The sequence below is a fragment of the Haliaeetus albicilla genome, chromosome 7 (assembly GCF_947461875.1).
Source record: "Haliaeetus albicilla chromosome 7, bHalAlb1.1, whole genome shotgun sequence".
NCBI lineage: Eukaryota > Metazoa > Chordata > Aves > Accipitriformes > Accipitridae > Haliaeetus > Haliaeetus albicilla.
Window position 1 is genome coordinate 1487214 of NC_091489.1, and position 22094 is coordinate 1509307.

The 22094-nt window shown below is 41.1% G+C and overlaps 1 protein-coding gene across 1 annotated transcript; it reads left to right on the plus strand.

The window, feature by feature from the left end:
• The first annotated feature begins 205 nt into the window (after nt 1-205).
• On the plus strand, nt 206-21151 carry TOP2A (DNA topoisomerase II alpha). Its single transcript, XM_069786359.1, has 35 exons — nt 206-292; nt 667-813; nt 995-1085; nt 1562-1625; nt 2143-2288; nt 2669-2766; nt 3084-3296; nt 3502-3675; nt 3882-3983; nt 4480-4617; nt 4795-4933; nt 5212-5369; nt 5797-5922; nt 6381-6491; nt 6585-6690; nt 7342-7451; nt 8212-8304; nt 8785-8899; nt 9218-9339; nt 9912-10060; nt 10776-11007; nt 11136-11270; nt 11395-11595; nt 12166-12361; nt 13634-13725; nt 14316-14462; nt 14558-14641; nt 15269-15466; nt 16415-16520; nt 16820-16960; nt 17247-17397; nt 17538-17599; nt 17920-18045; nt 19118-19341; nt 19645-21151. The coding sequence occupies exons 1-35, from the start codon at nt 260-262 to the stop codon at nt 19792-19794; spliced, it is 4680 nt and encodes a 1559-aa protein (XP_069642460.1). The 5' UTR covers nt 206-259; the 3' UTR covers nt 19795-21151.
• The last annotated feature ends 943 nt before the right edge of the window (nt 21152-22094 follow it).

Consider the following 22094-nt stretch of genomic DNA (forward strand, 5'->3'; position numbering starts at 1 on the left):
TCTATTGGCTGATTTTGCTGCCCGTCTGGCAGCTTTCCCTTCTGAGTGGCTGGTTTGAATGCTCCGGGAGCGCCTTCTGACTGGCGAGAGGGAGGGGAGGAGCGCCACCCGTGTCCCCGCCCTCCCGCTGCGATTGGCGGCGCTCTGGGGGCCCGCCGGCGGCGATTGGCGGAGGGTTTCGGCGGGCTGAGGGGAGTTTTGAAAGGCGCCGGGCCGTTGGGGCCGCCATCGCCTCCGCTCAGCAGCGTCCGCCGCCGCCATGGAGCTCCAGCACTCCCCGTCGCCCCTCCGAGTGCGTGCGGCGCCCCGCTACCCTCTCCCGCCCCACACACCGCGGTCCCCTGTCCCCGCAGGCCTTCGGGTTCCCCCGCCGCCCCGTCCCCTCGGCGTCCCCGGCTTCCCTCAGGGTCTCCCCGGGCTCCTCCCGCGGCCTCTTCCCTCAGCCCCCCCCCCGGTCTCCTCAGATCCCCCGTTCCTCTGAGATTTCCTCCATCCACACCCCGGATCCTCTCCCTCGGTACCGTGTCGGGGTCCCCCGCCGCCCAGGCCCACCACAACCCCCTCCCCCCTCCCCCCCCGACTTGATCGCCTTCGGGCCCCCCCAATTCACCTCCCGGATCCCGCTGCTCCTCACTGCCGTTGTCTTCCCCCCCCACCCCCGAGCAGCCCGCGAACGAGAACCTCCGGGTGCTCAAGGGCGATGGCACCAAGAAGCAGCTCTCGGTGGAGCACATCTACCAAAAGAAGACGCAGCTGGAGCACATCCTGCTCCGGCCCGACACCTACATCGGCTCCGTGGAGCTGGTCACCCAGGTGCGGGGGGCGGGGGGGCCGGGCCAAGGGAGGGTCGTGGGGCTAAGCCGCCTGAACTCCTCAGTGCAGGCAAGAAGTCATTAACATCTGTTTATAAAGCACAAAACCTCTGCCTTACAAACTGATGGTACAAAAGAGGAGGCGTACCTGTGGGCTTACGTATTTCTTGCCTTCTTTTCAGCAAATGTGGGTTTTTGATGAGGACGTGGGCCTTAACTGCAGAGATGTGACCTTTGTGCCTGGTTTATACAAAATCTTTGATGAGATTCTAGGTAAGGTGACCTGTCTGTTGAGTCAATGGTTGGTGAGTTATTAATGGGTGCTGAAAGTCTAAGAAACTGGAACTAAATATAAGAACTTATCAAGTGTACTTTTATCTGGTTGTGTTGTTGACCAAGTAATGTCTATTACGTAATCTGATGGATGGTGTTCACAGAGTACAGTGTTTGCTGATTGTGCTTCAAAATATTGGATACTAATGTCCTTCCATTAGTGCTACTTAATAGTAAGCCACTCATAGGATCATGGTGCACGCTATTACAAAATCAATTTAATTCAGCCCCAAATTGTCCCTTTTATGTTAACTTGTGGTACTCCTCTTTGTAACTTGCAAAATATTTGCACACCAAGATGATTATTAGTCACATTGTGTTGAATTTTTGCATTCATTCTACTGGAGACACTTTATAGTTAATGGTTTTGTCTTGATTGAGAATGTAATATAATAACAATAATTTTTTCATTCTAGTCAATGCTGCAGACAACAAGCAGAGGGATAAAAGCATGTCGTGCATTAAAGTTACAATTGATGTGTAAGTTTTATTTCATTTTTGTTCATTGCCTTCCCAACTCAAGTGCATTAGATTTTCTCACTCAGATGCTGGTCTGCTAAGCTGGTGTAGTACTGGAGGGCTCTGCGAGGTGGCCGATCCAAGTTAGATCGACTGTAATTCACTACTTGTGAAAGCCTTTTTCTTTGTTTAGTCCCTTGGTCTCTTACAGAGTGCTGACTTGTGAAATGACTGCTTTTTTGTTGTTGTTTTCTGTTGTGGCCATTTGCCTCTTTTCTTCCTCTCAATCTTTTTGTTCTGTCATTGAGCATAGATAGAGGATTTTTACGTCTGGTGATCCATTTTATAGATGGTATCTGCAGATCTGAGAAGTTTTTTGTTGACTTGTCCTCCCTCTGCTGGCTGTTTCTGCGCTCGCTGAACAGCATTTGCCCTTGATGAAATGGTGGCCTTTCCCCAGAGCTTTTGTATACTACTTGTTTCATAGCTCTGCCATTTGCAGCCTTAAAAACACATGTTGTTTTTTTTTTCCCCCTAGAGAGAATAACACAATCAGTGTATGGAACAATGGGAAAGGTATTCCAGTTGTTGAACACAAAGTGGAAAAGGTCTATGTGCCTGCTCTTATCTTTGGACAGCTACTAACATCCAGCAACTACGATGATAATGAGAAGAAAGTCACAGGTAGGGAAGCCTCTCGAATATGTGCTAGTATTTTTGAGCAGCCTGATTGGTTTAAATGTGTGAACTGAACTAAAGGGAGGGGGGGAGAGGGTCCTTGGTGCAATGTAAAAGTGGCGTTCTAAGTCCGTCAGAGAGAAGTCTCCATGCTCTATTTTATCATAATAATGGTACAAACATAAGAACAGGAAAAAATTCTCTTTGAACACTAATCCCAATTAAATATGGGTTTATAGTCGCGTACAGAGTTTGTAGGATATTGGTGCTTATTGACAGTTGTACTTTGATTGTGCTGAGGTGGCTGAATTCCTGTTAGTTGGGAATTGTTTTAGATGGTTTTGAACAAAGGTAATAACACAAGTCTGCTTTCCTTCTAATTCCAGGTGGGCGAAATGGTTATGGAGCCAAACTGTGCAACATATTTAGCACGAAATTTACTGTGGAAACTGCATGTCGTGAATACAAAAAGTTATTCAAGCAGGTATGAACACGTCTTATTTTGGTAAGGTTATACACAAGATTTTCAAATAAGACCCTAAGTTTTTGTTCCAAAAATCTAGGCATAACTTGCGATCAGCGCACCGTGATTAGGATAAATTTGGCCCATAGTTACTGTACCACAAAATGTAATTCCAATGAATAATGAAATGAGCAGACATGATCAGAATCTAGTTTTTAACCAGCGTTTTTTTTAATTTGAAAGTATTTAAAACTCGTAAATCAGCTTACTGCTTTTAAAAACTAAGTTAGCTGCTCGTGTGTGTTAGACTTGGAGCTCACAAAACCTCCTTTTCTCAGACCTGGACAGACAACATGGGAAAGGCTGGTGAAATGAAACTGAAATATTTTGATGGAGAAGATTACACATGTGTCACTTTCCAACCTGATCTGTCAAAATTCAAAATGACAATTCTTGATAAAGACATTGTAGCACTAATGTCTCGAAGAGCATATGATATTGCTGGATCCACGAAGGATGTCAAAGTTTTCCTAAATGGACAGAGGCTGCCTGTAAGTGACCATTTAAAAGAAACAGTGATATCTGTATTTCTCCTGCCATTTAAACAGTGAGACTTTGTTGAAGCAATTTATGTCATTATACATAGCAAAGGAAAAATTTGCATGAGTGATTTCTCTGCCCACTTTTCAGGAGGATATGAATTAAGTATTTATAGGAGCTGTTATAAACGAGTCATCTGCTTTCATCTGTATGCAGGTGAAAGGATTCCGCAGTTATGTGGACCTCTATCTGAAGGACAAAGTAGATGAAACTGGTAATGCGCTTAAGGTTATCCATGAGGAAGTAAATTCTCGGTGGGAAGTGTGTTTGACTTTAAGTGAAAAAGGCTTCCAGCAAGTTAGCTTTGTCAACAGCATTGCCACTACAAAGGTAACTCTTCTTTAGTTTATTTAGACAAGCTAATGCCATATTCTTCATCATCAATATTCTTAGCTATTTTCAAATGTATACATGTTAGTGAAAAATACTTAGTTGCTTAATGTTGCAAAGACTATGCTTAAAGTTTTAAATAGATAAGCATACTTTTTTTTTTTTAATGGAATTACCACCAGGTCTTTGGTCCCATTTTCCCTTAGGGTGGCAGGCACGTTGATTATATAGCTGACCAGCTTGTGACTAAAATCATTGACGTTGTGAAAAAGAAGAACAAAAATGGAGTTGGAGTGAAGCCTTTTCAGGTACAATGTCAGAATTTCCCCAGTGGGAAACACAACTCTAGCATTATTGCAAATTGTAACTATAGCTTAATGCATTAGTACATTAATTAATAATATGTATTTCCATTGTACAGACAATATATATAAAATTGCTAATTACAGAAGTCTCATACTGTCCAGTTGAAGCCAACTAACAATCTTCTCTTAGTTTGGCTGCTGTGTTTTGTAATCAGAACACTCTAAGTCAGTGTAGATGCACTAAAACTCAGTATTTCTTAGATAATACCTATTTAGGCTGAGAGCTGCTGATTCCTTGGCGTCCCAAATCATATAACATTGTTCATGAATGTTCATTAGCTGTCCTAAATTCTTTCGAGACATCTAGGAAAATTCAAAAACATACAGTGATCACTGAGCTTTTCCTCACTGTGTAATTCTGACAGGCAAATGTCAGAATGCACTGCTGTTACTGAGGTGAGCCTGTATAATGTGTGGTGCATGTTGTATTTAACTATAGGTGAAGAACCACATGTGGATTTTTGTGAATGCCTTAATTGAAAACCCAACATTTGACTCTCAGACTAAGGAGAACATGACTCTGCAGGCAAAGAACTTTGGCTCAACATGTAAACTGAGTGAAAAATTTATTAAGGGTGTAAGTACTGATATACATGGATAATCAAGATGTCCGTAAAACTGCATCTTATGTTTAATGTGGCAAATGTATACTTTTGAAGTAATGTCATGAACTAAAGAAAAAATATGTAACTTAAAATTCTGTCATTGTTAAGGCTTTTCCCACAATTGTTTGGGGTTATTTTTTGTATTGCAGGCAGTTGCCTGTGGCATTGTTGAAAGTATCCTAAACTGGGTAAAATTTAAAGCTCAGAGCCAGCTGAATAAGAAATGTTCGGCTGTGAAACACACTAAGATTAAGGGTGTTCCTAAGCTGGATGATGCCAATGATGCTGGTAAGTGTTATACATCCTTTGTAACCAATTCATTCCAAAACAGTTAAAACTTGTTTGTTAGACAAATGAAAGAATTGTCTTCTAAGGAAAAATGAGGAAACCTGTAATTATAGTTTTTTTCCCCATTTTAGAGTCCCACTTACTATGTTTATCCCTGTTTACTATGTGCAGTGCAACAAAACCTGTATGTGTTAGAAGATATTTATTATTATTTGTAAGTATGCAGGCTTTGATTTCACTTTTTAATTAGAAAATTGACTTGATTTTTTTTTTTTAAGGCAGCAAGAATTCTTTAGATTGTACGCTTATCCTGACTGAGGGAGACTCGGCCAAAACACTGGCTGTCTCTGGTCTAGGAGTGGTTGGTAGAGACAAATACGGAGTATTTCCCCTTCGTGGGAAAATACTCAACGTCAGAGAAGCTTCTCATAAGCAGGTTAGTTGGAAAATCGTTATAACCTGCATGTTAGTAGGTGCAGTATGCTTTGTGTAATGCAATGTGTTTTAACTGAGTCAGTACAGCTGAACCCCTGGAACACTAACTCATAGGAGTAATGTATTTAACGCCTGAGTCTAGTCTCACCTTCAGCCTGCCTTGCTGGTTAAGTGGGAATATTGATTAAGTCCTGTTTGATGTTTTGCCTGAAGGGATAGTGTTTGTCCTGTGGACTAGAAAATGTTTGGAATGATCTAGAATAATTTAAGTGTTAGGCTTCAGTTTAGAAATCGTAAGTTTCTAAACAGCAAAAAAACACTGACAAGACAAAGCTCAGTCAAGAGTATACTTATGGATAATTTTAGACTTTTTTGAGCTACATTTTAAGTCTGAAAGACAAGTTTTTATTCCGTGTGATCTTTTCCAGATTATGGAAAATGCTGAAATCAACAACATCATCAAGATTGTGGGTTTACAATATAAAAAGAACTATGAAGATGAAGAATCTTTAAAGAGTCTTCGCTATGGAAAGATTATGATTATGACAGATCAGGTTAGGTTCACTAAAATTGAAAACAGAGAGGAAAATAAACACTTGAATACAGAGGAAAAAAGAATATACTACCTTTCTCCCACTGCCATTGTTGTACCTAATTCTCTCTGTTTCTTTTTATCGTTCTATATTTTAGTGGGTCATAGTGTCTTTTCAGCCACAAAACAAAACAGATAAAGTAGAGGGGGGAGTGGCATCACCAAAGAGCTAAATACTGTCTTTCCAGTCTGCTGATTCAAGGTCCTTGACCAGTCCTTGATACCTTTTTTCACCAAGAATGTGTCTTTTCAATTTCTCTTAATTTTCAGTAGTTAAACAACGCATGGTCACCTTTTTAGAAGTGAAAGTTAATAGGGTCAGCTGGAATTATAGAATCATTTGCTATTAAGCTAACAATTGTCAATTCCATCATGCCCCTGATGAAATATGTCCTCTTTTTTTTTTTCTTTTTAAATCAGGATCAGGATGGATCACATATCAAAGGTTTGCTGATTAACTTCATCCATCACAACTGGCCATCTCTTCTAAGACACAACTTTTTGGAGGAATTTATTACTCCCATCATAAAGGTAAGGGTTGGGTAGATGGTAAGGTGAACGAGTAAGGATCCATTGGTCCAAATCTGTCTTTCATTTCACAGTTAAAATATTTGTTCATTGTAGGCCTCTAAAAACAAAGAAGAAATTGCATTCTACAGCATTCCTGAATTTGAAGAATGGAAAAACAGTACACAGAACTACAATTCATGGAAAATCAAGTACTATAAAGGTTTGTAGAAGACTTAGTATGGTGAAATTAAATAATCCAAGTAAGAGCATTCATGATTAAATTCAGTTAGCCCTGCTTTTGCAGAAAGGGTTTGGACCGGGTGTCTCTTCCCTCCTAAAGATATTCTTGTTACAAATACATGCAACATAAAATAAAATATAGAAGTCCAGAAACAATAACCTCTAACTGGATAAAATCTCAATAAAATCTCTCAAAGTGGAACTACAATATTGTAGGTAACCATTCTTTCAGCCCTCTTAGGCAATTATGCTCAGTTTTATGTGCTATTTTCCCTACAGTCCTTGTGTACTGTTAGCATTGTAAGCTCTAAGTACTTACTCCAGAATTGCTTAATACCAACAAGAAAGTTGCCAACTGCAGAACAATGGATGATGAGGAATCATTTCCAATTTGCAGTTAATCATTTCAGATATCTACGGGAGTTAAAGACAAAATCCAAAAGTACAACATGCAACTGCTCACTTATCTGTAATTCTTGTGATTTTTAAAGCAACCTAAGTTTTCAGTAAGTCATCTTCCCGCTGTACATTTATATGATGTGTCACAGAAACTAGGCATAGCAAAATATTTTTGAACTGCAACTTAATTTAAGCAAGAAGTTATTAGGATTAACTAGTACTGTCTCTGCAGGTTTGGGTACCAGCACATCGAAGGAGGCTAAAGAATACTTTGCGGATATGGCTAAACATCGAATTGGTTTTAAATATTCTGGTCCTGAAGATGATGCTGCGATCACCCTGGTAACTAACACTTGATTTAATTGCTGACTTACTACCTTTGGTATTCCACTGTTTAGATTGCTGTGTATTTTCTCTTAAAATGCTCTTAGAGGCCTTTGGGCTTGAGACAATCTCTTTGTTACCAAGGCTACAGCTTTAATCTAACCAGTAGAAGCACATCTGTCCACAGACCTCAGGCCAAGAGTACCCTTTTAATGATGGTTTTTAAATATAGCTCAGAACAAATTAATCACTACAAACCAATTGGCATTTTCAGACACAATAGTAAATATTCTTTTAACCTTTTTCTGCACATTCTGCTGCAATTTTTTCCAAGTCAGGCCTTCCCTTTCTCCCCCAGACTTTCTTGTAAAACGCTTCACCAGTGGATTAAAACAGTCCTCACTTCTGTGAACTTCTTCACCTGCAGTAGTCATTGACTCTTAAGTATTCTGAGCTATTAGGCAATGCCAAAAAACAAGTTTTTCCCCAACATATTAATTTCCCCCCAAATCTGCTTTAGTTTTCTGTTATTGTGTTAAAAATCTATACATTTAAACCTAACTACCATGTCTCCTAAAGACTGGTGGAAATTATGCTCTTAAATATGTTTAGCTACAAGAACTTTTTATTGCGCTTCTTGGGCAATTAAGTCAGCCTGTTTAGCACATTATTCTCCTGGGTAAACTCTTCCTGTATGCTTTCTTTTTCTCAAGTGGTCCAATAGGGCACACCACAGAATGTCCTAGAATTGAGTTACTTTTCATTTTGTAATATACAGGCCTTTAGCAAGAAGAAGATAGAAGAGCGAAAGGAGTGGCTGACTAATTTCATGGAGGACAGAAGACAACGGAAGCTGCATGGTCTGCCAGAGGTAAAAGGTTTACAAATATAAGGAAACTGCTTTCCTGTCTCTCCCTGGGGCTGTTCTCAGCTTCATTCTGGTATGCTGGGGCTGCTCACAGCTTCTAGTCAGTGAGTCAGTCACTGCATTGCGGGACAGTTAAAATGTTGCAAGATTTTGCAGAGCAGCAGCTTCTCTCATCTTGTCAGCATGGCCTCATTGTCAATTGTCCAACAGTTAAATTCGTTTTTAACTCTTACCTTTCAAATTACTTTATCAATAGGGAAATGGTAACTCAAGCAGGATTGTATGAAGACTTTATTTCTCAAAAAATGGGCCTGCATCATGGGAAGCAATGTTTCACTTTGCCATGCTAAGAATGTCAGCCTTTGAGCTGTGTTTAGCTAGTCTTACAAGGAGCTTCCGTTTTAGTGAAACTAGCCAACTATGAGCTAAAAAACAGATTAGACCTTGTTAAAATCAAGACAATTTTGCACCTGTTTTTCTTAGGAATACCTATATGGGAAAAATACTAGTAACCTGACATACAATGACTTCATCAACAAGGAGTTAGTGCTGTTCTCAAACTCAGATAATGAAAGATCAATCCCGTCACTGGTTGATGGTAAGTTATTTCAAGATAGTGATTCTGCATAGTGCATTCCCCAGAACTTACTAAATGGGTGTGTGTATGTCATATCATCAGAATGGGGGAACCTGCTGAGTTTTCAGGGTCAGTGTTCTGAAGTCCATTTTCTGCTGCCCCAAGTTTTTTAATCTTTGGATTAAATGTCTTGTCCATTTTGTAGTATATTATTGCAAGTACCTTACTCTCCTGATGCAGAATCTTTAGGTGTGTAAGTAGTTCTCAGTCTCTACAGAGCAGAAGCTAACTGAAACACATTGTGTGTTCTAATCACAAGGTCTTTTCTTTTTTATACAGGTTTGAAGCCAGGTCAAAGAAAAGTTCTTTTCACATGTTTCAAACGAAATGATAAGCGGGAGGTGAAGGTTGCTCAGCTGGCTGGTTCTGTAGCTGAGATGTCTTCATACCATCATGGTGAAGTAAGAACCTGGCCTAGTTGTGCAAAATGCTTTTTAAATTAAAGGCAAAAAAGCCCGTCTGTTGACTTGGCAGTTAAGATGTCTCTAAAGCAGGATTAGGTGTTTGAGTATAAAAGCTAAAGCAAAGTGGCTGTATATCTGCTGCTAATACTTCAATATTAATTTCATGGTCAGTCTGCCTGTCCTACCTAGACTTTATGGGAGTATATTTCAATCAAAATATAGAACAGGGAAAAACCTGCTTTATTTGTGATAGATTTAGGCAGATGTTAATAGGAGAAGTTTAGCACTTCTTGTGCTTGCTAACAAGCTTCTCTTGGGAGACTGATAGAATCTTTCATTGGAGGTTTCAAGAACAGGTACATAGCAATATATGGTGGGTGACTGGAATATATCTAGTCATCCAGACTAGAGGGTCTTGGGGAGTGCTTTCAGTGAGGGTTTCCTCCAGCATTTTATTAGTTGAGTTTATCCTCTGTATCAATTCTGTTCTTGGTGAGAATTTTGCCTTTAACTTTGTCCATTCAGTGAAGAATTCTGCATTTTTAGCTTTAAACCTTCCTCTATTGCAGGCATCACTGATGATGACTATTATTAACTTAGCTCAGAACTTTGTGGGCAGTAACAACCTCAACTTGCTACAGCCTATTGGTCAGTTTGGCACAAGGCTGCATGGTGGGAAAGACTCTGCCAGCCCTCGATACATCTTTACAATGCTCAGGTCAGCATTAAAGATTTCATGTTGTCTTAAATGTTCTTAGCATGCTACAGGACTCAATTTGACAGCATCTAAAATGAAAAATAAATTTACTTTGTCCCTTTAAAACTTTGGACTACTTGCATACTCAGAATAGCAACAATTGAAGTGAAATTTGGATCCTAGATTCAGATATGTAAACTTGGTTATCATCCCAGAGAACAGAAAGGTATAGCCGAGAATATGGAAATGGGAACGAAAACAAAGGGAGAAATTTGGGTAGGATAATAAAAAATGAACTTGATTTGGGAGAATGAAGTTCTAGTATCTGAAAGTGTACAGTGCTGCGGTCTCTATGGCCCAATGGTCATTCAGGTTGAACTTGATCAAATCTGTTAGTTCAGCACATGTATGATTGTACTAAAGCAAGGTATACAGAGAACTGAAGCCTTCCCAGACATTAAACATCTAATTTACATATGTAAAAGTACGATTTTAGGGTCCCATATAGTCAGTGGAACCTGTAGAGATCAGTGAGATCGTTGAAGATGCATCTCTGTTTTGAGTGTACTCTAGAAGCCTAGTTTCCTAACATAGGCACCCAGGCTCTATGGCTAAGGCTGGCTGATAGGAATAAACTTGATTTACGTCTTTTGTTTGTTTTCTGGGGGGTTCTTTTTGCATGGTGGTCACTGTTCTGTAACAAGGATTTGGGCTTAAATTCTCTTTTTCGTTCTAGCCCACTAGCACGGTTGCTGTTCCCACCAATGGATGACAATATCCTGAGGTTCCTATATGATGACAATCAACGTGTGGAGCCGGAATGGTATATGCCTATCATTCCAATGGTGCTGATAAATGGGGCAGAAGGGATTGGTACTGGTTGGTCCTGTAAGATCCCCAACTTTGATATCAGGGAAGTTGTGAATAATATCCGTCGTCTGATGGATGGAGAAGAGCCATTGCCAATGGTAAATAATGTATTTAAAAACAATGTCTTGCCTGTTAGTTTATTTAGCACATACTGGAGCATTTCATGCAAGTGCTTAAAAACAGAAGCATCAACACAAAACTGAATCCAGTGTCCTTTTCTGCTTAGCTTCCTAGTTACAAAAATTTCAAAGGCACAATAGACGAGTTGGGACCTAATCAGTATGTGATAAGCGGTGAAGTGTCCATCCTTGATTCTACAACCATTGAGATCACTGAGCTGCCTGTCAGAACATGGACACAGGTAATAAACAGTGAATTTGCCCTGGGAATGTATAGTTTGCCCTGTAAAGCAAAAAGTGGTTAGTGGGTTTTGGAGCTTTTAATCTCTGTGGAAAACATGAGCCTGACTTCGATTCTTTTGTCAGACTTATAAAGAGCAAGTTCTGGAGCCAATGTTAAATGGGACTGAGAAGACACCCCCACTAATCACAGACTATAAAGAATATCACACAGACACGACAGTGAAGTTTATAGTGAAGATGACTGAAGAAAAACTAGCGGAAGCTAAAGCAGTGGGGCTACATAAGGTCTTCAAACTCCAAACAAATTTAACATGCAACTCCATGGTATGTAATAGATTTTGCTGAAGAAAGTTTTTGGTTTAACTCAAAGACTGTGTGGACAGCTGGGGTTGCTGTGTGTAACAAAAAATACTCTTTTCCAGTAACCTATTCACTTCAATTTTTCTGCTGTTACTGGTTTTAAATCAGCTTTCTAAATATACCTTCAAAAGGTCAAGAGACTGGCTTGGGAACTGGCCCCAGTGGTATGGTTTTGCCTGAAGGAGTCAAAGTGATCTGAAATCACACAGTTTACAGAGACCTTTGTTGTGACAACAGCACCGCTATTGAATGTCTGGATTCTGACAAGTGTGAAGCTTGATGCAAATGTTTATCCTGCAGATAGCTTTAAGATTCAAGTAACCTTAACCCTACTATGTGTTTTCAAGAACTTTGAAATTCTAAAATTGTCTCTGCTGCCAAGCTTGCAAACTGAAGTAATTTCTAAAACAATGCTACGGTTTTATAATTTGTTGGCTAATAATTCAATTGTGCTATCACATCTGTGTTATAGCTAATTTTCAGTGCTTTTGGAAATCAGTTTTATCATCATAATGCTTGGGTTCTTTCATCTAGGTTCTTTTTGACCATGTCGGCTTTCTCAAGAAGTACGACTCTCCCCAGGATATTCTTAAAGAGTTCTTTGAACTCAGGCTTCGATATTACAGTCTGAGAAAAGAATGGCTTATTGGAATGCTAGGTGCTGAGTCTGCAAAACTGAGCAACCAGGCTCGTTTCATCCTGGAGAAAATAGATGGCAAAATTGTGATCGGTATGCATTGTTCTTGGTTACTCGGTCTGTGAAACTGGGAGAAGTAGGTGTTCCCTTGAGTTCTGTCAGCACCCCCTCAGCCCCGGACTGGCTTTTAACAAACTACACCAGAGCTTATCTTTCTGTTCCAGTAACACACAAGAAGAAAATGCTTCACAGAGTATCCTTGGTCTATAGAGCATTATGCACATGTTAATCAAAATGGGATATTCGTACAGCTTTCTTACTGTGTGTTTGACTCTATTTTGAGAGTAGAATTTTTTTTTAATAGTTTAGCAATAATTCCTACCTATTTCTGACTCAGTAGAAATAAGAGTTAAGTACTGGTGGGGTTAGAAAAGGGTAGTGTCTTCTGTTTAAATGCATACTTCTTAAGAACCTGTGTCCCTCTGTGTTATCTTTGTGAACCTCTGCAAAAATATTCCAAATCATGTTCTCAGTGGGTTGGGGTTTCAAATTTAGAAGATACTCTAAGAAGTTAGCAGCATCTGAGAATCATGAGCTAGAAAAAGAAACAGATCTTTGTTCCCAGCATTCAAATTTTTCAATCAACTTTTCCACCTCAGTCTAAAAGGCAGTTTGTATTTCACTTGCATTCATCAAGGATGCAGCTAGACAAAGTGTCATAAGATGCTTTGTGGTTTGTGTCTGAAGGCAGCCCAATAATCCCAACAGCCTGTGTCTGTTTGACTTGACTCAGGAAGAGAAATAATTCCCCCCAAAATGCATTTTCTTGGATTTTTGTAATGAGTAGTTCCAAGGCTGACAGAGCTGGTTTCATTTGTGTATGTGTCTCGTGGTTGATTGCTTCTGATATCTTAAAAAGCGACAAATTCCAGCTGAAGCATTTCCACCGGTTGGGGTACTTACAGCATAAATTTCCCAGGTGATGTCTAATGAGATGCAAGCTATACCAAAGCCTTTGAGTGCTATCGGGGTTTTTTTTCCTCCACCTGCCCGCCTATTATCGTGAAACCTTTTTGATACCATCACACCTGGTTTTTTTCCAAGTTCAAAAACTACTTAGGGCAGAGGAAATTCATATATAGAAATGAAGAAAAATATTTACAGTGGTCTAACTGTAATTATTATTTCAGATGTTATTTCAGGCTCTTCCACATGTCCTACCTCTAATGAGGAAAGGCTATTTTAGAGCCCAATAGGATGCTGAGCTGCTAGAACCACGGGATCCAAAATTTAAAGCTCATCTGTCTTTCCTAACAGTAATTGGTAATGGTCACTAACTGACAATCCTGAAATGTCTGTTTACAGAAAACAAACCCAAGAAAGAGTTGATTCAAGTTCTTATCCAGAGAGGATATGAATCTGATCCAGTGAAGACTTGGAAGGAATCACAAAACAAGGTAACACTTCAGTCATCCTCTCTAAATATATCCAAACTGGCCCCTATCTCTGAAGCTTTGTAATTCGTATGAAGAAGCCCAAGTTACTTTTCAATTTGTAGGATTCATTTGCGTGTCTGGTATGTCTGTGACAGGAAATATAAGACAAGCAAAAATTCAGTGTCTTGTTCAGAAGGCACTGCAACCTAGTCATTCAGGTTTGAGTCTGTTGGGTCAAGTCCTCTTGCCACAGCAATTTCTGCTCTTCCTTAAGGGTTTCCTTCCACCTGTGGGACACGGTTGTGGAAGGGCTGTGAGGAAGATGACAGTTTTAAGTAGCCTAAGGAGAAAATCTGGACTATCAAGACAGAGAGGCCAAACAGAGTAAAGCAAAAGAGATTTGGAGAATTGTTTTTTCCGATTGATTCCTTTGTGTGATACTTGCTGAGGCTTTGTGAAACGTAACTTTATCCATTTCTGAATAGTTCTAGAAGAGCCTAGGACACCATAAGGACATGGAGTACCTGTGATGCAGTCCAAATTTGATCAGTAGCCCTATCCTGGTACGTCAATATATTTGTTGACAATGTTTGTTTTAAATCCACATTCAGGAAGAGCAGGAGCAGGAGGAGGAGGAGGAGAGTGACAAAGAATCAGCTGCAGCTACCGGACCAGACTTCAACTATCTGCTGAACATGCCCCTTTGGTATCTGACTAAAGAGAAGAAAGATGAGCTCTGTAAGCAGAGAGATAAGAAAGTATGTTCCTTCCTTTTCTTATAAAAGCATTGTTATATATTTTTTTGATAGTGGATTAAAATATGTGACTGATTATCAACTGTGATTCCCTTTAGGAAAAGGAGCTGGAAAACCTTAAGTGCAAGAGTCCCTCTGATCTGTGGAAGGAAGACCTTGCTGTCTTTGTTGAAGAACTTGATGTATGTCAATCTTCTGTACAGATGACCGACTCCCTTGTAGTCTTATCCACAGCTCTACATTGACTTTTTTTGTCATAACAAGGAAACAAAAAATGATAACTCCTATGTCTTGCACTCATTGAGGAGAATGAAAGCTTTCTTCACCTTCCTAGTTTGGATAGGACTAGCACTGCTTTGGGCCAGGAAGTCAAAACACCAAGGTGGCCATTGGAAGGTGTTCAATTACCAGTCGGAGTAGTGAGAAGGGCTTGAGAGAAAACCAGTACTAGGTTATAATCTGAAGAGATGTAGATCAAAGGGCTTTTTCAACACTGAAAAGGTGAGGGAGGAACTGGACTTCACTGAACAGAACCTTAATTGTGGGCAGGTGTCTGTGCACCAACATGCCTGGTCACTGCCTGTGTCTCTTCTTATGCTCCAAGTAGCCAAACTACAGCTCTGGCTTAAATCATTCCTTGAAAATGAGCAAACCTGTAGCAGAGTGGGAAGCTTCATTTAAACTGATGGTAGGAAATCTATCAGCAAGTATAGAGTGCTTTACTGCAAGGGCTGTGATAGTGGTTTTTTTCAGTAGTATATTTTCTTCTGTATTCTCATGGTTGTATTCTTTTATGCTCACCTCTGCAGGTGGTGGAAGCCAAGCAAGTTCAGGATGAGATTGCAGGTCATGTTGGTAAACCTTTAAAGGTGAAAGGAGCAAAAACGAAAGTGAAGAAGGCACAACTGTCAGAAGTAATGCCATCACCTCATGGCATAAGGGTTGTTCCTCAGATAACTGCAGAGATGAAGGCAGAGGCAGAGAAGAGAACTAAAAAGAAAATAAAGGTAAAAAGGAACATTCCAAATGCTTAAGCTTTCTTTACATCCTCTTCAATACAGTCCTAAAGAAAGGCAAGTTTTTGTTAGCTGAACTTCTCCTGATGAAGCAGCTCTTCAGGGAGAGGGACAGAATATTAGGACGTGGGGAACACTGGAAATGAATGTTTCTCAGTCTAACAGAGAACAGATTCATTAACGTATCAGGAGACGGCTTAGAGGGAAATCTTTTGGCAAGAGCATGTATCTCAATGTCAGAGATGGGTTGGTAGCTTAGAAATGAAAAGGCAGATGCAAGTAAGGTTGTTCTAGGTGTCTTGGGAATTTTATAAATCCTCTAGCAGGCAGGAAATACAGCTAGTAAATTTACTTCTCTTGAACAGCCTTTGCATTTCCAGTAATGCCTTCAGCCACTTAATGACAGTATTGTTCTTGATATCAAGGAGATAAAGAAGATTTAACTCTTTTTATAGGGCTAGTTGAAATTATGCTGTTCAGCCATTTGCAACATAGAAGATTAAAATATCCTCTCACCTGTTTTGACCTGTAAGCCAGACATATTGCTCCTTTCCTACAGATGGTTCCATCTAACAGTTTTTCCACATAACTTGCATTGTTGTTTTTAACCCACCCTGTTCAATTCTGCATCCTCAACACACCCTAGAGCCATACCATCAGCACACAAAGGCAGTACAAAAGCGCTCTCAGGAGTGGGGACAAAGTTCCTGTTTTTGTTAATGTTGGATTTTGCATTTTAAGTCACCTGATCTGGGGACAGATCAAGTATGATTTACTTGGCTGTAATCAATTTTACACGCAGTTTGTTTGACAAACTGAGATTTCTTCTATCACTGACTTTCATATGTCTAAAATAAGCATCTCCTTTCTACATTACTCTGTGTGCCTCTTCTAATTGTGTGAGCTGACTCGCTATCTGATATCTGCTTGTACCTTCAGAGTGAAAAAAATGAATTTGATGAGAATCAGGAAGAAAACACATCAGGAGACAAAGAGTTTTCAGGCCTTAAGCAGAGATTAGTACAGAAGCTCAATACTGAGCAAGGTAAATGCTTTTATGTGTTATTCCATCAATGGAAAGTAAGGGGAAGGGTTGTAAATTTGGTTATCTGACCTCTTCCTGAAGGTGGTGAGTAACATCTCAGATCAGTATTTTTGGAAAAACTAGGTGAGAGAGAAAGTGATCCTGGATAACTGTCAAGTGGGATAGATTACTATTTCTCTTCCATGTTTAAGCCAGGATCCTCTGAATTTAGTGATGTATTTCTAAGGTGTGCTTGAAGTGCTGAGCCTGAAGTACACATGGAAGTTTGCTGGTTCATCCTGCTTCTCAATGTTTTTCAGGTGCTAAGAGACAGGCCACTCTACCATTTAAGCCATTAAAGAAAATGAAGAAACGAAACCCGTGGTCTGACTCAGGGTCTGATTCAGAGTTTGATTTTGAAGCACCTCCTCAAAGAGAGAGATTGGTTCGTCAAGCAGTAGGTGAGTGACGACACAAATGCAGAAGAGGGGCGGTCTGTGGAGGAGAAAGTTGAACAGACTATTTAGAGAGCTCCCAGAGTCTGCGATCTTGGTCAGAAATAGTTTTTATTTTACTGTATATAACAACTAAATATTTCTACCATTTGAGCAGATTTTCACAATGCTTTTCAAAGAAAAGCAGAAATGGGCGATCTTTGTTTTTTTAATAACTGCAGTTAAAACATTGAAAAAACTGAGCTGCATATTGCCAAATATGTAAAATAATACATCTGTGTCGTTTCATCAGCCAAAGTCAAGAACATAATCAGTTCCGACTCAGACGCAAATCTCTCTAGCTCAGATGAGGAGTCTGAATTTCAGGGTGACAGTGAAGGCAACACTGAATCGGATACAAACTCAAAAGAAAAACCTCCTCCCAAGCCCAAAGCTGCTCCAAAGTGAGTATTTCTCCACATAGTCACTGGAAATTAGTTGTGCTTCTGGTGTTAATGCTATATAGAAATTAATAGCTCTTTTTCTTCAATGCACCTATTTAGTGCATCATAAGTTGAAAAAATACTTGGGGTTTCTATTCTAGGGGAACCACTGAAAGAGCAGCTAAAGCTCCGAAGAAAAAGCCAGTGCAAAACGCTATCCCTGGTGAGTACAAGACCTTCTAAACCTTGTTGATTTTCCTAAAACCCCATGAGAGCACACTGGGCACTCTCATCAGTGCTTAACACTGACAAAGGCCAGACGTTACTCACAAGGTCTTGCAAAGAAACTTTGATGCTAGGGTACAAGTTGGTTTCAGTGCACCAGACCTTTTGTCTGTTTCTGACTTGAAATTGTGATTAAACCAGTTTTAACAGTTGTTCTTTTTATAAAGTGGATCAAAACTATTTCCTTCTGCTCTAATGTTTATAGGCAGAGTAGATAATTTGACTTTTTCAGGCTTACCTTCTGCTTTCTTTGTTCAGTTCAAGTCCAGGATGTTGCTAATGAAAATGTGAGTCAAGCTCCTGCAGCTCCTTCTGTCTCTGTGTCTCGCAGTAAGGCCGTATCTAAAATACCCGCTGCAGCTAAGAAGGCCAGGGCCACTAAGGGTAAGGCGAAGTTTAGTAAGATCATTTTTAGTTAACAATTATTATTCCTGTGGGAAACAAATCTGAGTGATTTTGCTAGGCATTCAGAGGCCTGAATAACTTGAGTTTTCATTTCAGAAAAGGTCTGAGGTTTGTGGCAAAGGTTGCCTAGTTGTTGTCATTTTTAAAGTCATCTGTTTCCAAAGATACCATGTTCTAGTTCATCTCAGACATGCTTGAAGGGAGTGAATTTTAGTTTGGGAACAGGAAAAGTGAATGCTTCCTACAGTGCTATGTAATACTTGGCAGAAATAATCCGAGTGGAATTTGTGTCTTGCAGTCAATGTTCTACTTCATGTCTTTTTGGGAAGAAAGCTACTTGGTAGCTTGCTTCCCAGGAAGAAGAAAAGCTTCTTTGGGGTAGCTTGATCTATTTAGTGCTAGCTCGACCTCATAAATCTACAGCATTTGACTCAGGTTTTTTTAAACTTAACCGCCCAGAGTCTTTGTCAAACTTTGAAAGCTGTTTTGCATATTCCATCACTAGCTGGTTTTGATCCCATCAGTAAAATAGTATGTTACTTCACAGCAAAATAGCTGTTTCTTCCACTTCTAAATTGAGAAAGCCTATTATCATTCAGAAATGGCCTGCTCATTTCAGCTTAACTTGGAGACATACTTCAAGATGCTGTTAACAAAATGTCAAAATATAGGTAAGAAAGAACTCCACAAGTAACTGTTTAGTATAGACGGTAAATTCATTCCCTTCCTGTGCAAAAGTTTTGAAGGTATAAGATTGGTCACACAGCCTTGAGAGTTTGGGACTTTTCAATCTGAAATAGTCTGTAAATTGCTTTGGGTACATTTTAATTTGATCCTCTAAATGTAGTGGAACTAAGCAGATAAACAACCTCATTTCTCATAATCTTGGTAAAAAGCAGTCTTTCTAGAAAACCATGCTTCAAAATAAGACGACCTGTGTGCTGACCTTGCAGTATAGTGCAGAGCCATATTTGTGTTGGACGTAATTCACAAACTGCGAATGAGAAGAGAAGCAGCAAAACAAGGCTTTAAACGCAGAGTTCTGTTTCAGATAACCAGCCGTCCATCATGGATATTCTAGCCAAGAAAAAGGCTGCACCTAAATCCAAGAAGACAGTGGTGGAGGGATCCTTGGATTCTGACGCTAGAGCAGCGGGTGACAAGAAGCATGGCCAGACCAAGGGGTTGAAAGTTAGCAAAAGGCAGCCAAGCTTTTTGGATTCGGATTCAGATTCAGATTTTGGCTCAAAGCCTTCCAAATCAGTCGCAGCAAAGGTTTGTACTCTGCCACCCGTTAGAGCCGAGGGGGTACCACGGAGCGTGGTGTCGGTTATTCTGGCAGAAAAAGCGTGGTAGGGGTAGAACCCCCTCTGCCACACCCGTCTTTATCACTGGGTGGGGGGAAGGTGGGTGAGAAAGGGGGGTCGGGCACACGTACTTATCCCAGATTGTGGGTTTGGTCTCATCAGTCTGAACAATCGCCTTACCTGTGACACACTGGTGTGTTTTATGCTAATTGAGCGTTCCCTGTTTATGCTCAGGTTCATGATTCACTTCTTGACTATGCTTTCCCTCTAGAAATCCAAGCGGGAAGACAACGATAGCTTTACTGTTGTTTCAACTGCTGGTGCGGGCAGCCCCATAGCAGCCGTGCCCCATACCAGGCCTGAACGTGTCAAAAAGCCTGTCCGGTACTTGGAGTCGTCTGATGAAGACGATATGTTTTGAATTTTTATGAAGATTTTAAACTGCCGATCCAAACCTATCTACAAACTAGTGTTCAGTAGAGCTCTTGAGAAGCTCTCACCAAAGAACAACATCTCAGACTGGGAAATCTTTTCACTGATTTTAAGTTGGTAAAAAATGTTTGTTACAAATGAATACAGATCTATTTTTCTTGGTTTTAAATAACTTAGATTTGTTTAAACAGAAATACCCCCCCACTCCTTTCTCGTGAACACTGGAGCCATGCGTCCAGTTAGTGCTGATGCGCTTCCCTCTGACCCATTAGCTAGCTGGAATCTTTTGAAACTTTGTGGTCATTTTAATGTTAAAGTAGACCTTTAGAACATATAAAATCCTTTAAAATACTCTCTCACATAGATACCTTTCTCTTTAGATATCTTAAAAAGTAATAAAATGTGTAAGCTTTTAACTCCACAGCTGTAGAGACCTGTGAGGTGTAGGCAGTTAGAACTCCATGCTAGTGTTTTTCTTTCTCTTTTGCAGTCCTTTATGTCTGTGCAGGCCCTTGTTGCTCAACCTCTGCCATGTTGAGTTTTAGCCTTTGGTTTTTTAAATTCAGATTAAGTAAGGGAGGTTTGTGCAGACTTGTCTCCACACTGTGCTCAGTGTTGGCAGTTTTATCTTCTGTCCGGCTGCCAAGAAACCCCGTGTTCAGCTAGTTCAGCCCAGAGGTCATCTTCAGGTAAGAGATGCTTGTGGCTGCCAAGGCCTTGTGCTGTTAGAGCGAAACGGATGTCTCTGCCGTGCCAGCTGAGTGACACAGGCTCTTGGAGAGGACGACAGAGGCAGGACAGACATTCGCCATCCAAGGATCTTTGGATCTGTGCGAACTTGCAAGAAAGCCGGTCGTTTATTCCAATGCACGCGTTGGAAAGCAGCAGGTTCCACCATGCTGAGCTTCTCTGCTGCCATACTTGGCACTGGAAAAGGCTGTTGTGCAGAGCGGCTGCTCAGCAGCATGAAGCTTCTCCCCGTTTGTTCCTGGGGACAAAGAACTTCCCCTCAGCTTCTGCACGCCAGCCTGCATGATGAGTGCAGTCCCCTGCGAGGTGAGGCCTGTTTGTCACCTCAGGGCCACTGGGTGGTCAGACCTTCCAGTGCTTGGGTTCCTCAGCAGAAGCAGGGAAGTGTCATCTTCCTCTTCCCCTTAGAAGTACTTCACTGGAGTATTTATCTAGTCGTGTTTTGCTTTTCATAGAGCCATTTCTATAGCACTATTTCTTGACTGTCTATGTAAATATTTTCTGTGGTTTTCTTGCTGTCCTGAGTTTGTCCTTTTTAATATTTATGTAATAAAAGTGTTTTTACTCAAGCTTTCCTCAATAAAAAGTTGTCCTCAGCTGCCTGTTCCCTTGGTTTTCCCTTGCGCCCGCTCTCCAAAGCCACGGGCTTGTCTTTGTCGAGGGCAAGTACGTGAAGCTCTGACTTTCTCAGGAGCAAGAGGCCATCAGCTCCCACCCTCTGCTGCCAAGACTGCTCTAAATGGGTCATCTCCATTGTCTTAACCATTTCCAGTGCTGATTTAGCCAATTTTGGCATTGTTATGGAAATGACCATGGCAAAGCTTGCGCCAAGCCCTCTGCTTCACCACTGCAAAGCACTGGTCTGTGTGTAGGGTTGGTGTAGGTGGTCACCGTGGCTTGGAGCCACGGAAAGGAGCTCCATCATGCTTTGCTGACAAGGTCCACTGAAATGGTGTCTCTTCTGCTTCCCACTCAGCCACCTGCGGTTCAGGTGGAAGTCAGCTGGAAGTCCCTTGGTTGCTCAGCAGGAGCTGCCAAAGGCCGGTGAAAACCCCACTGATGTCCTGCCTGTCCTAGGGACAGCTCCTGGGTGGGAGTGGGTTCAACATTTGCTGCCCCCAAGCCCTGGACCCTGCCTGAGGCAGTGCCTGCAGCTGGCTCGGGTGCTGCCCGCACTGTTTCCCTGCCAGTTCCTCACTGTCGACGCCGTGGCTTTGCAAAAACCACTGGCTGGACCTGCTACCTCGGCTCCACAGCTGAGGTTTCCAAATTCCTGTGAACACCCGTGTGGCACCCAATGTCTGCCCGCGCACACCGTCTGCGCCAGGTTCTGCTTCTGCAGCCAGCAGCCACGAGTGAACAGTGGCTGAAGCTTCCAACGTGCTCAGCGCTCCTGGGCTGGAGAGTTTTATTTGCGAGTGATGGGTTTGTGCTAAATCGCCTCTCTGGGCTGGAGTTGCATCCCTGGGGGGCTGCCTGTCTGCTGGGGGGCATGCAGTGGGCTCTGCTCCAGCTGCTCCTGGCAGAAATGGGGGGGGT

Coding starts and splice junctions, on each gene's coding strand:
- TOP2A (XM_069786359.1), top strand. CDS start 260: ATGGAGCTCCAGCACTCCCCGTCGCCCCTCCGA. Junction 7,452..8,211: donor ATGATGCTGCGATCACCCTG/GTAACTAACACT, acceptor TGTAATATACAG/GCCTTTAGCAAGAAGAAGAT. Junction 19,342..19,644: donor CCAAATCAGTCGCAGCAAAG/GTTTGTACTCTG, acceptor CTTTCCCTCTAG/AAATCCAAGCGGGAAGACAA.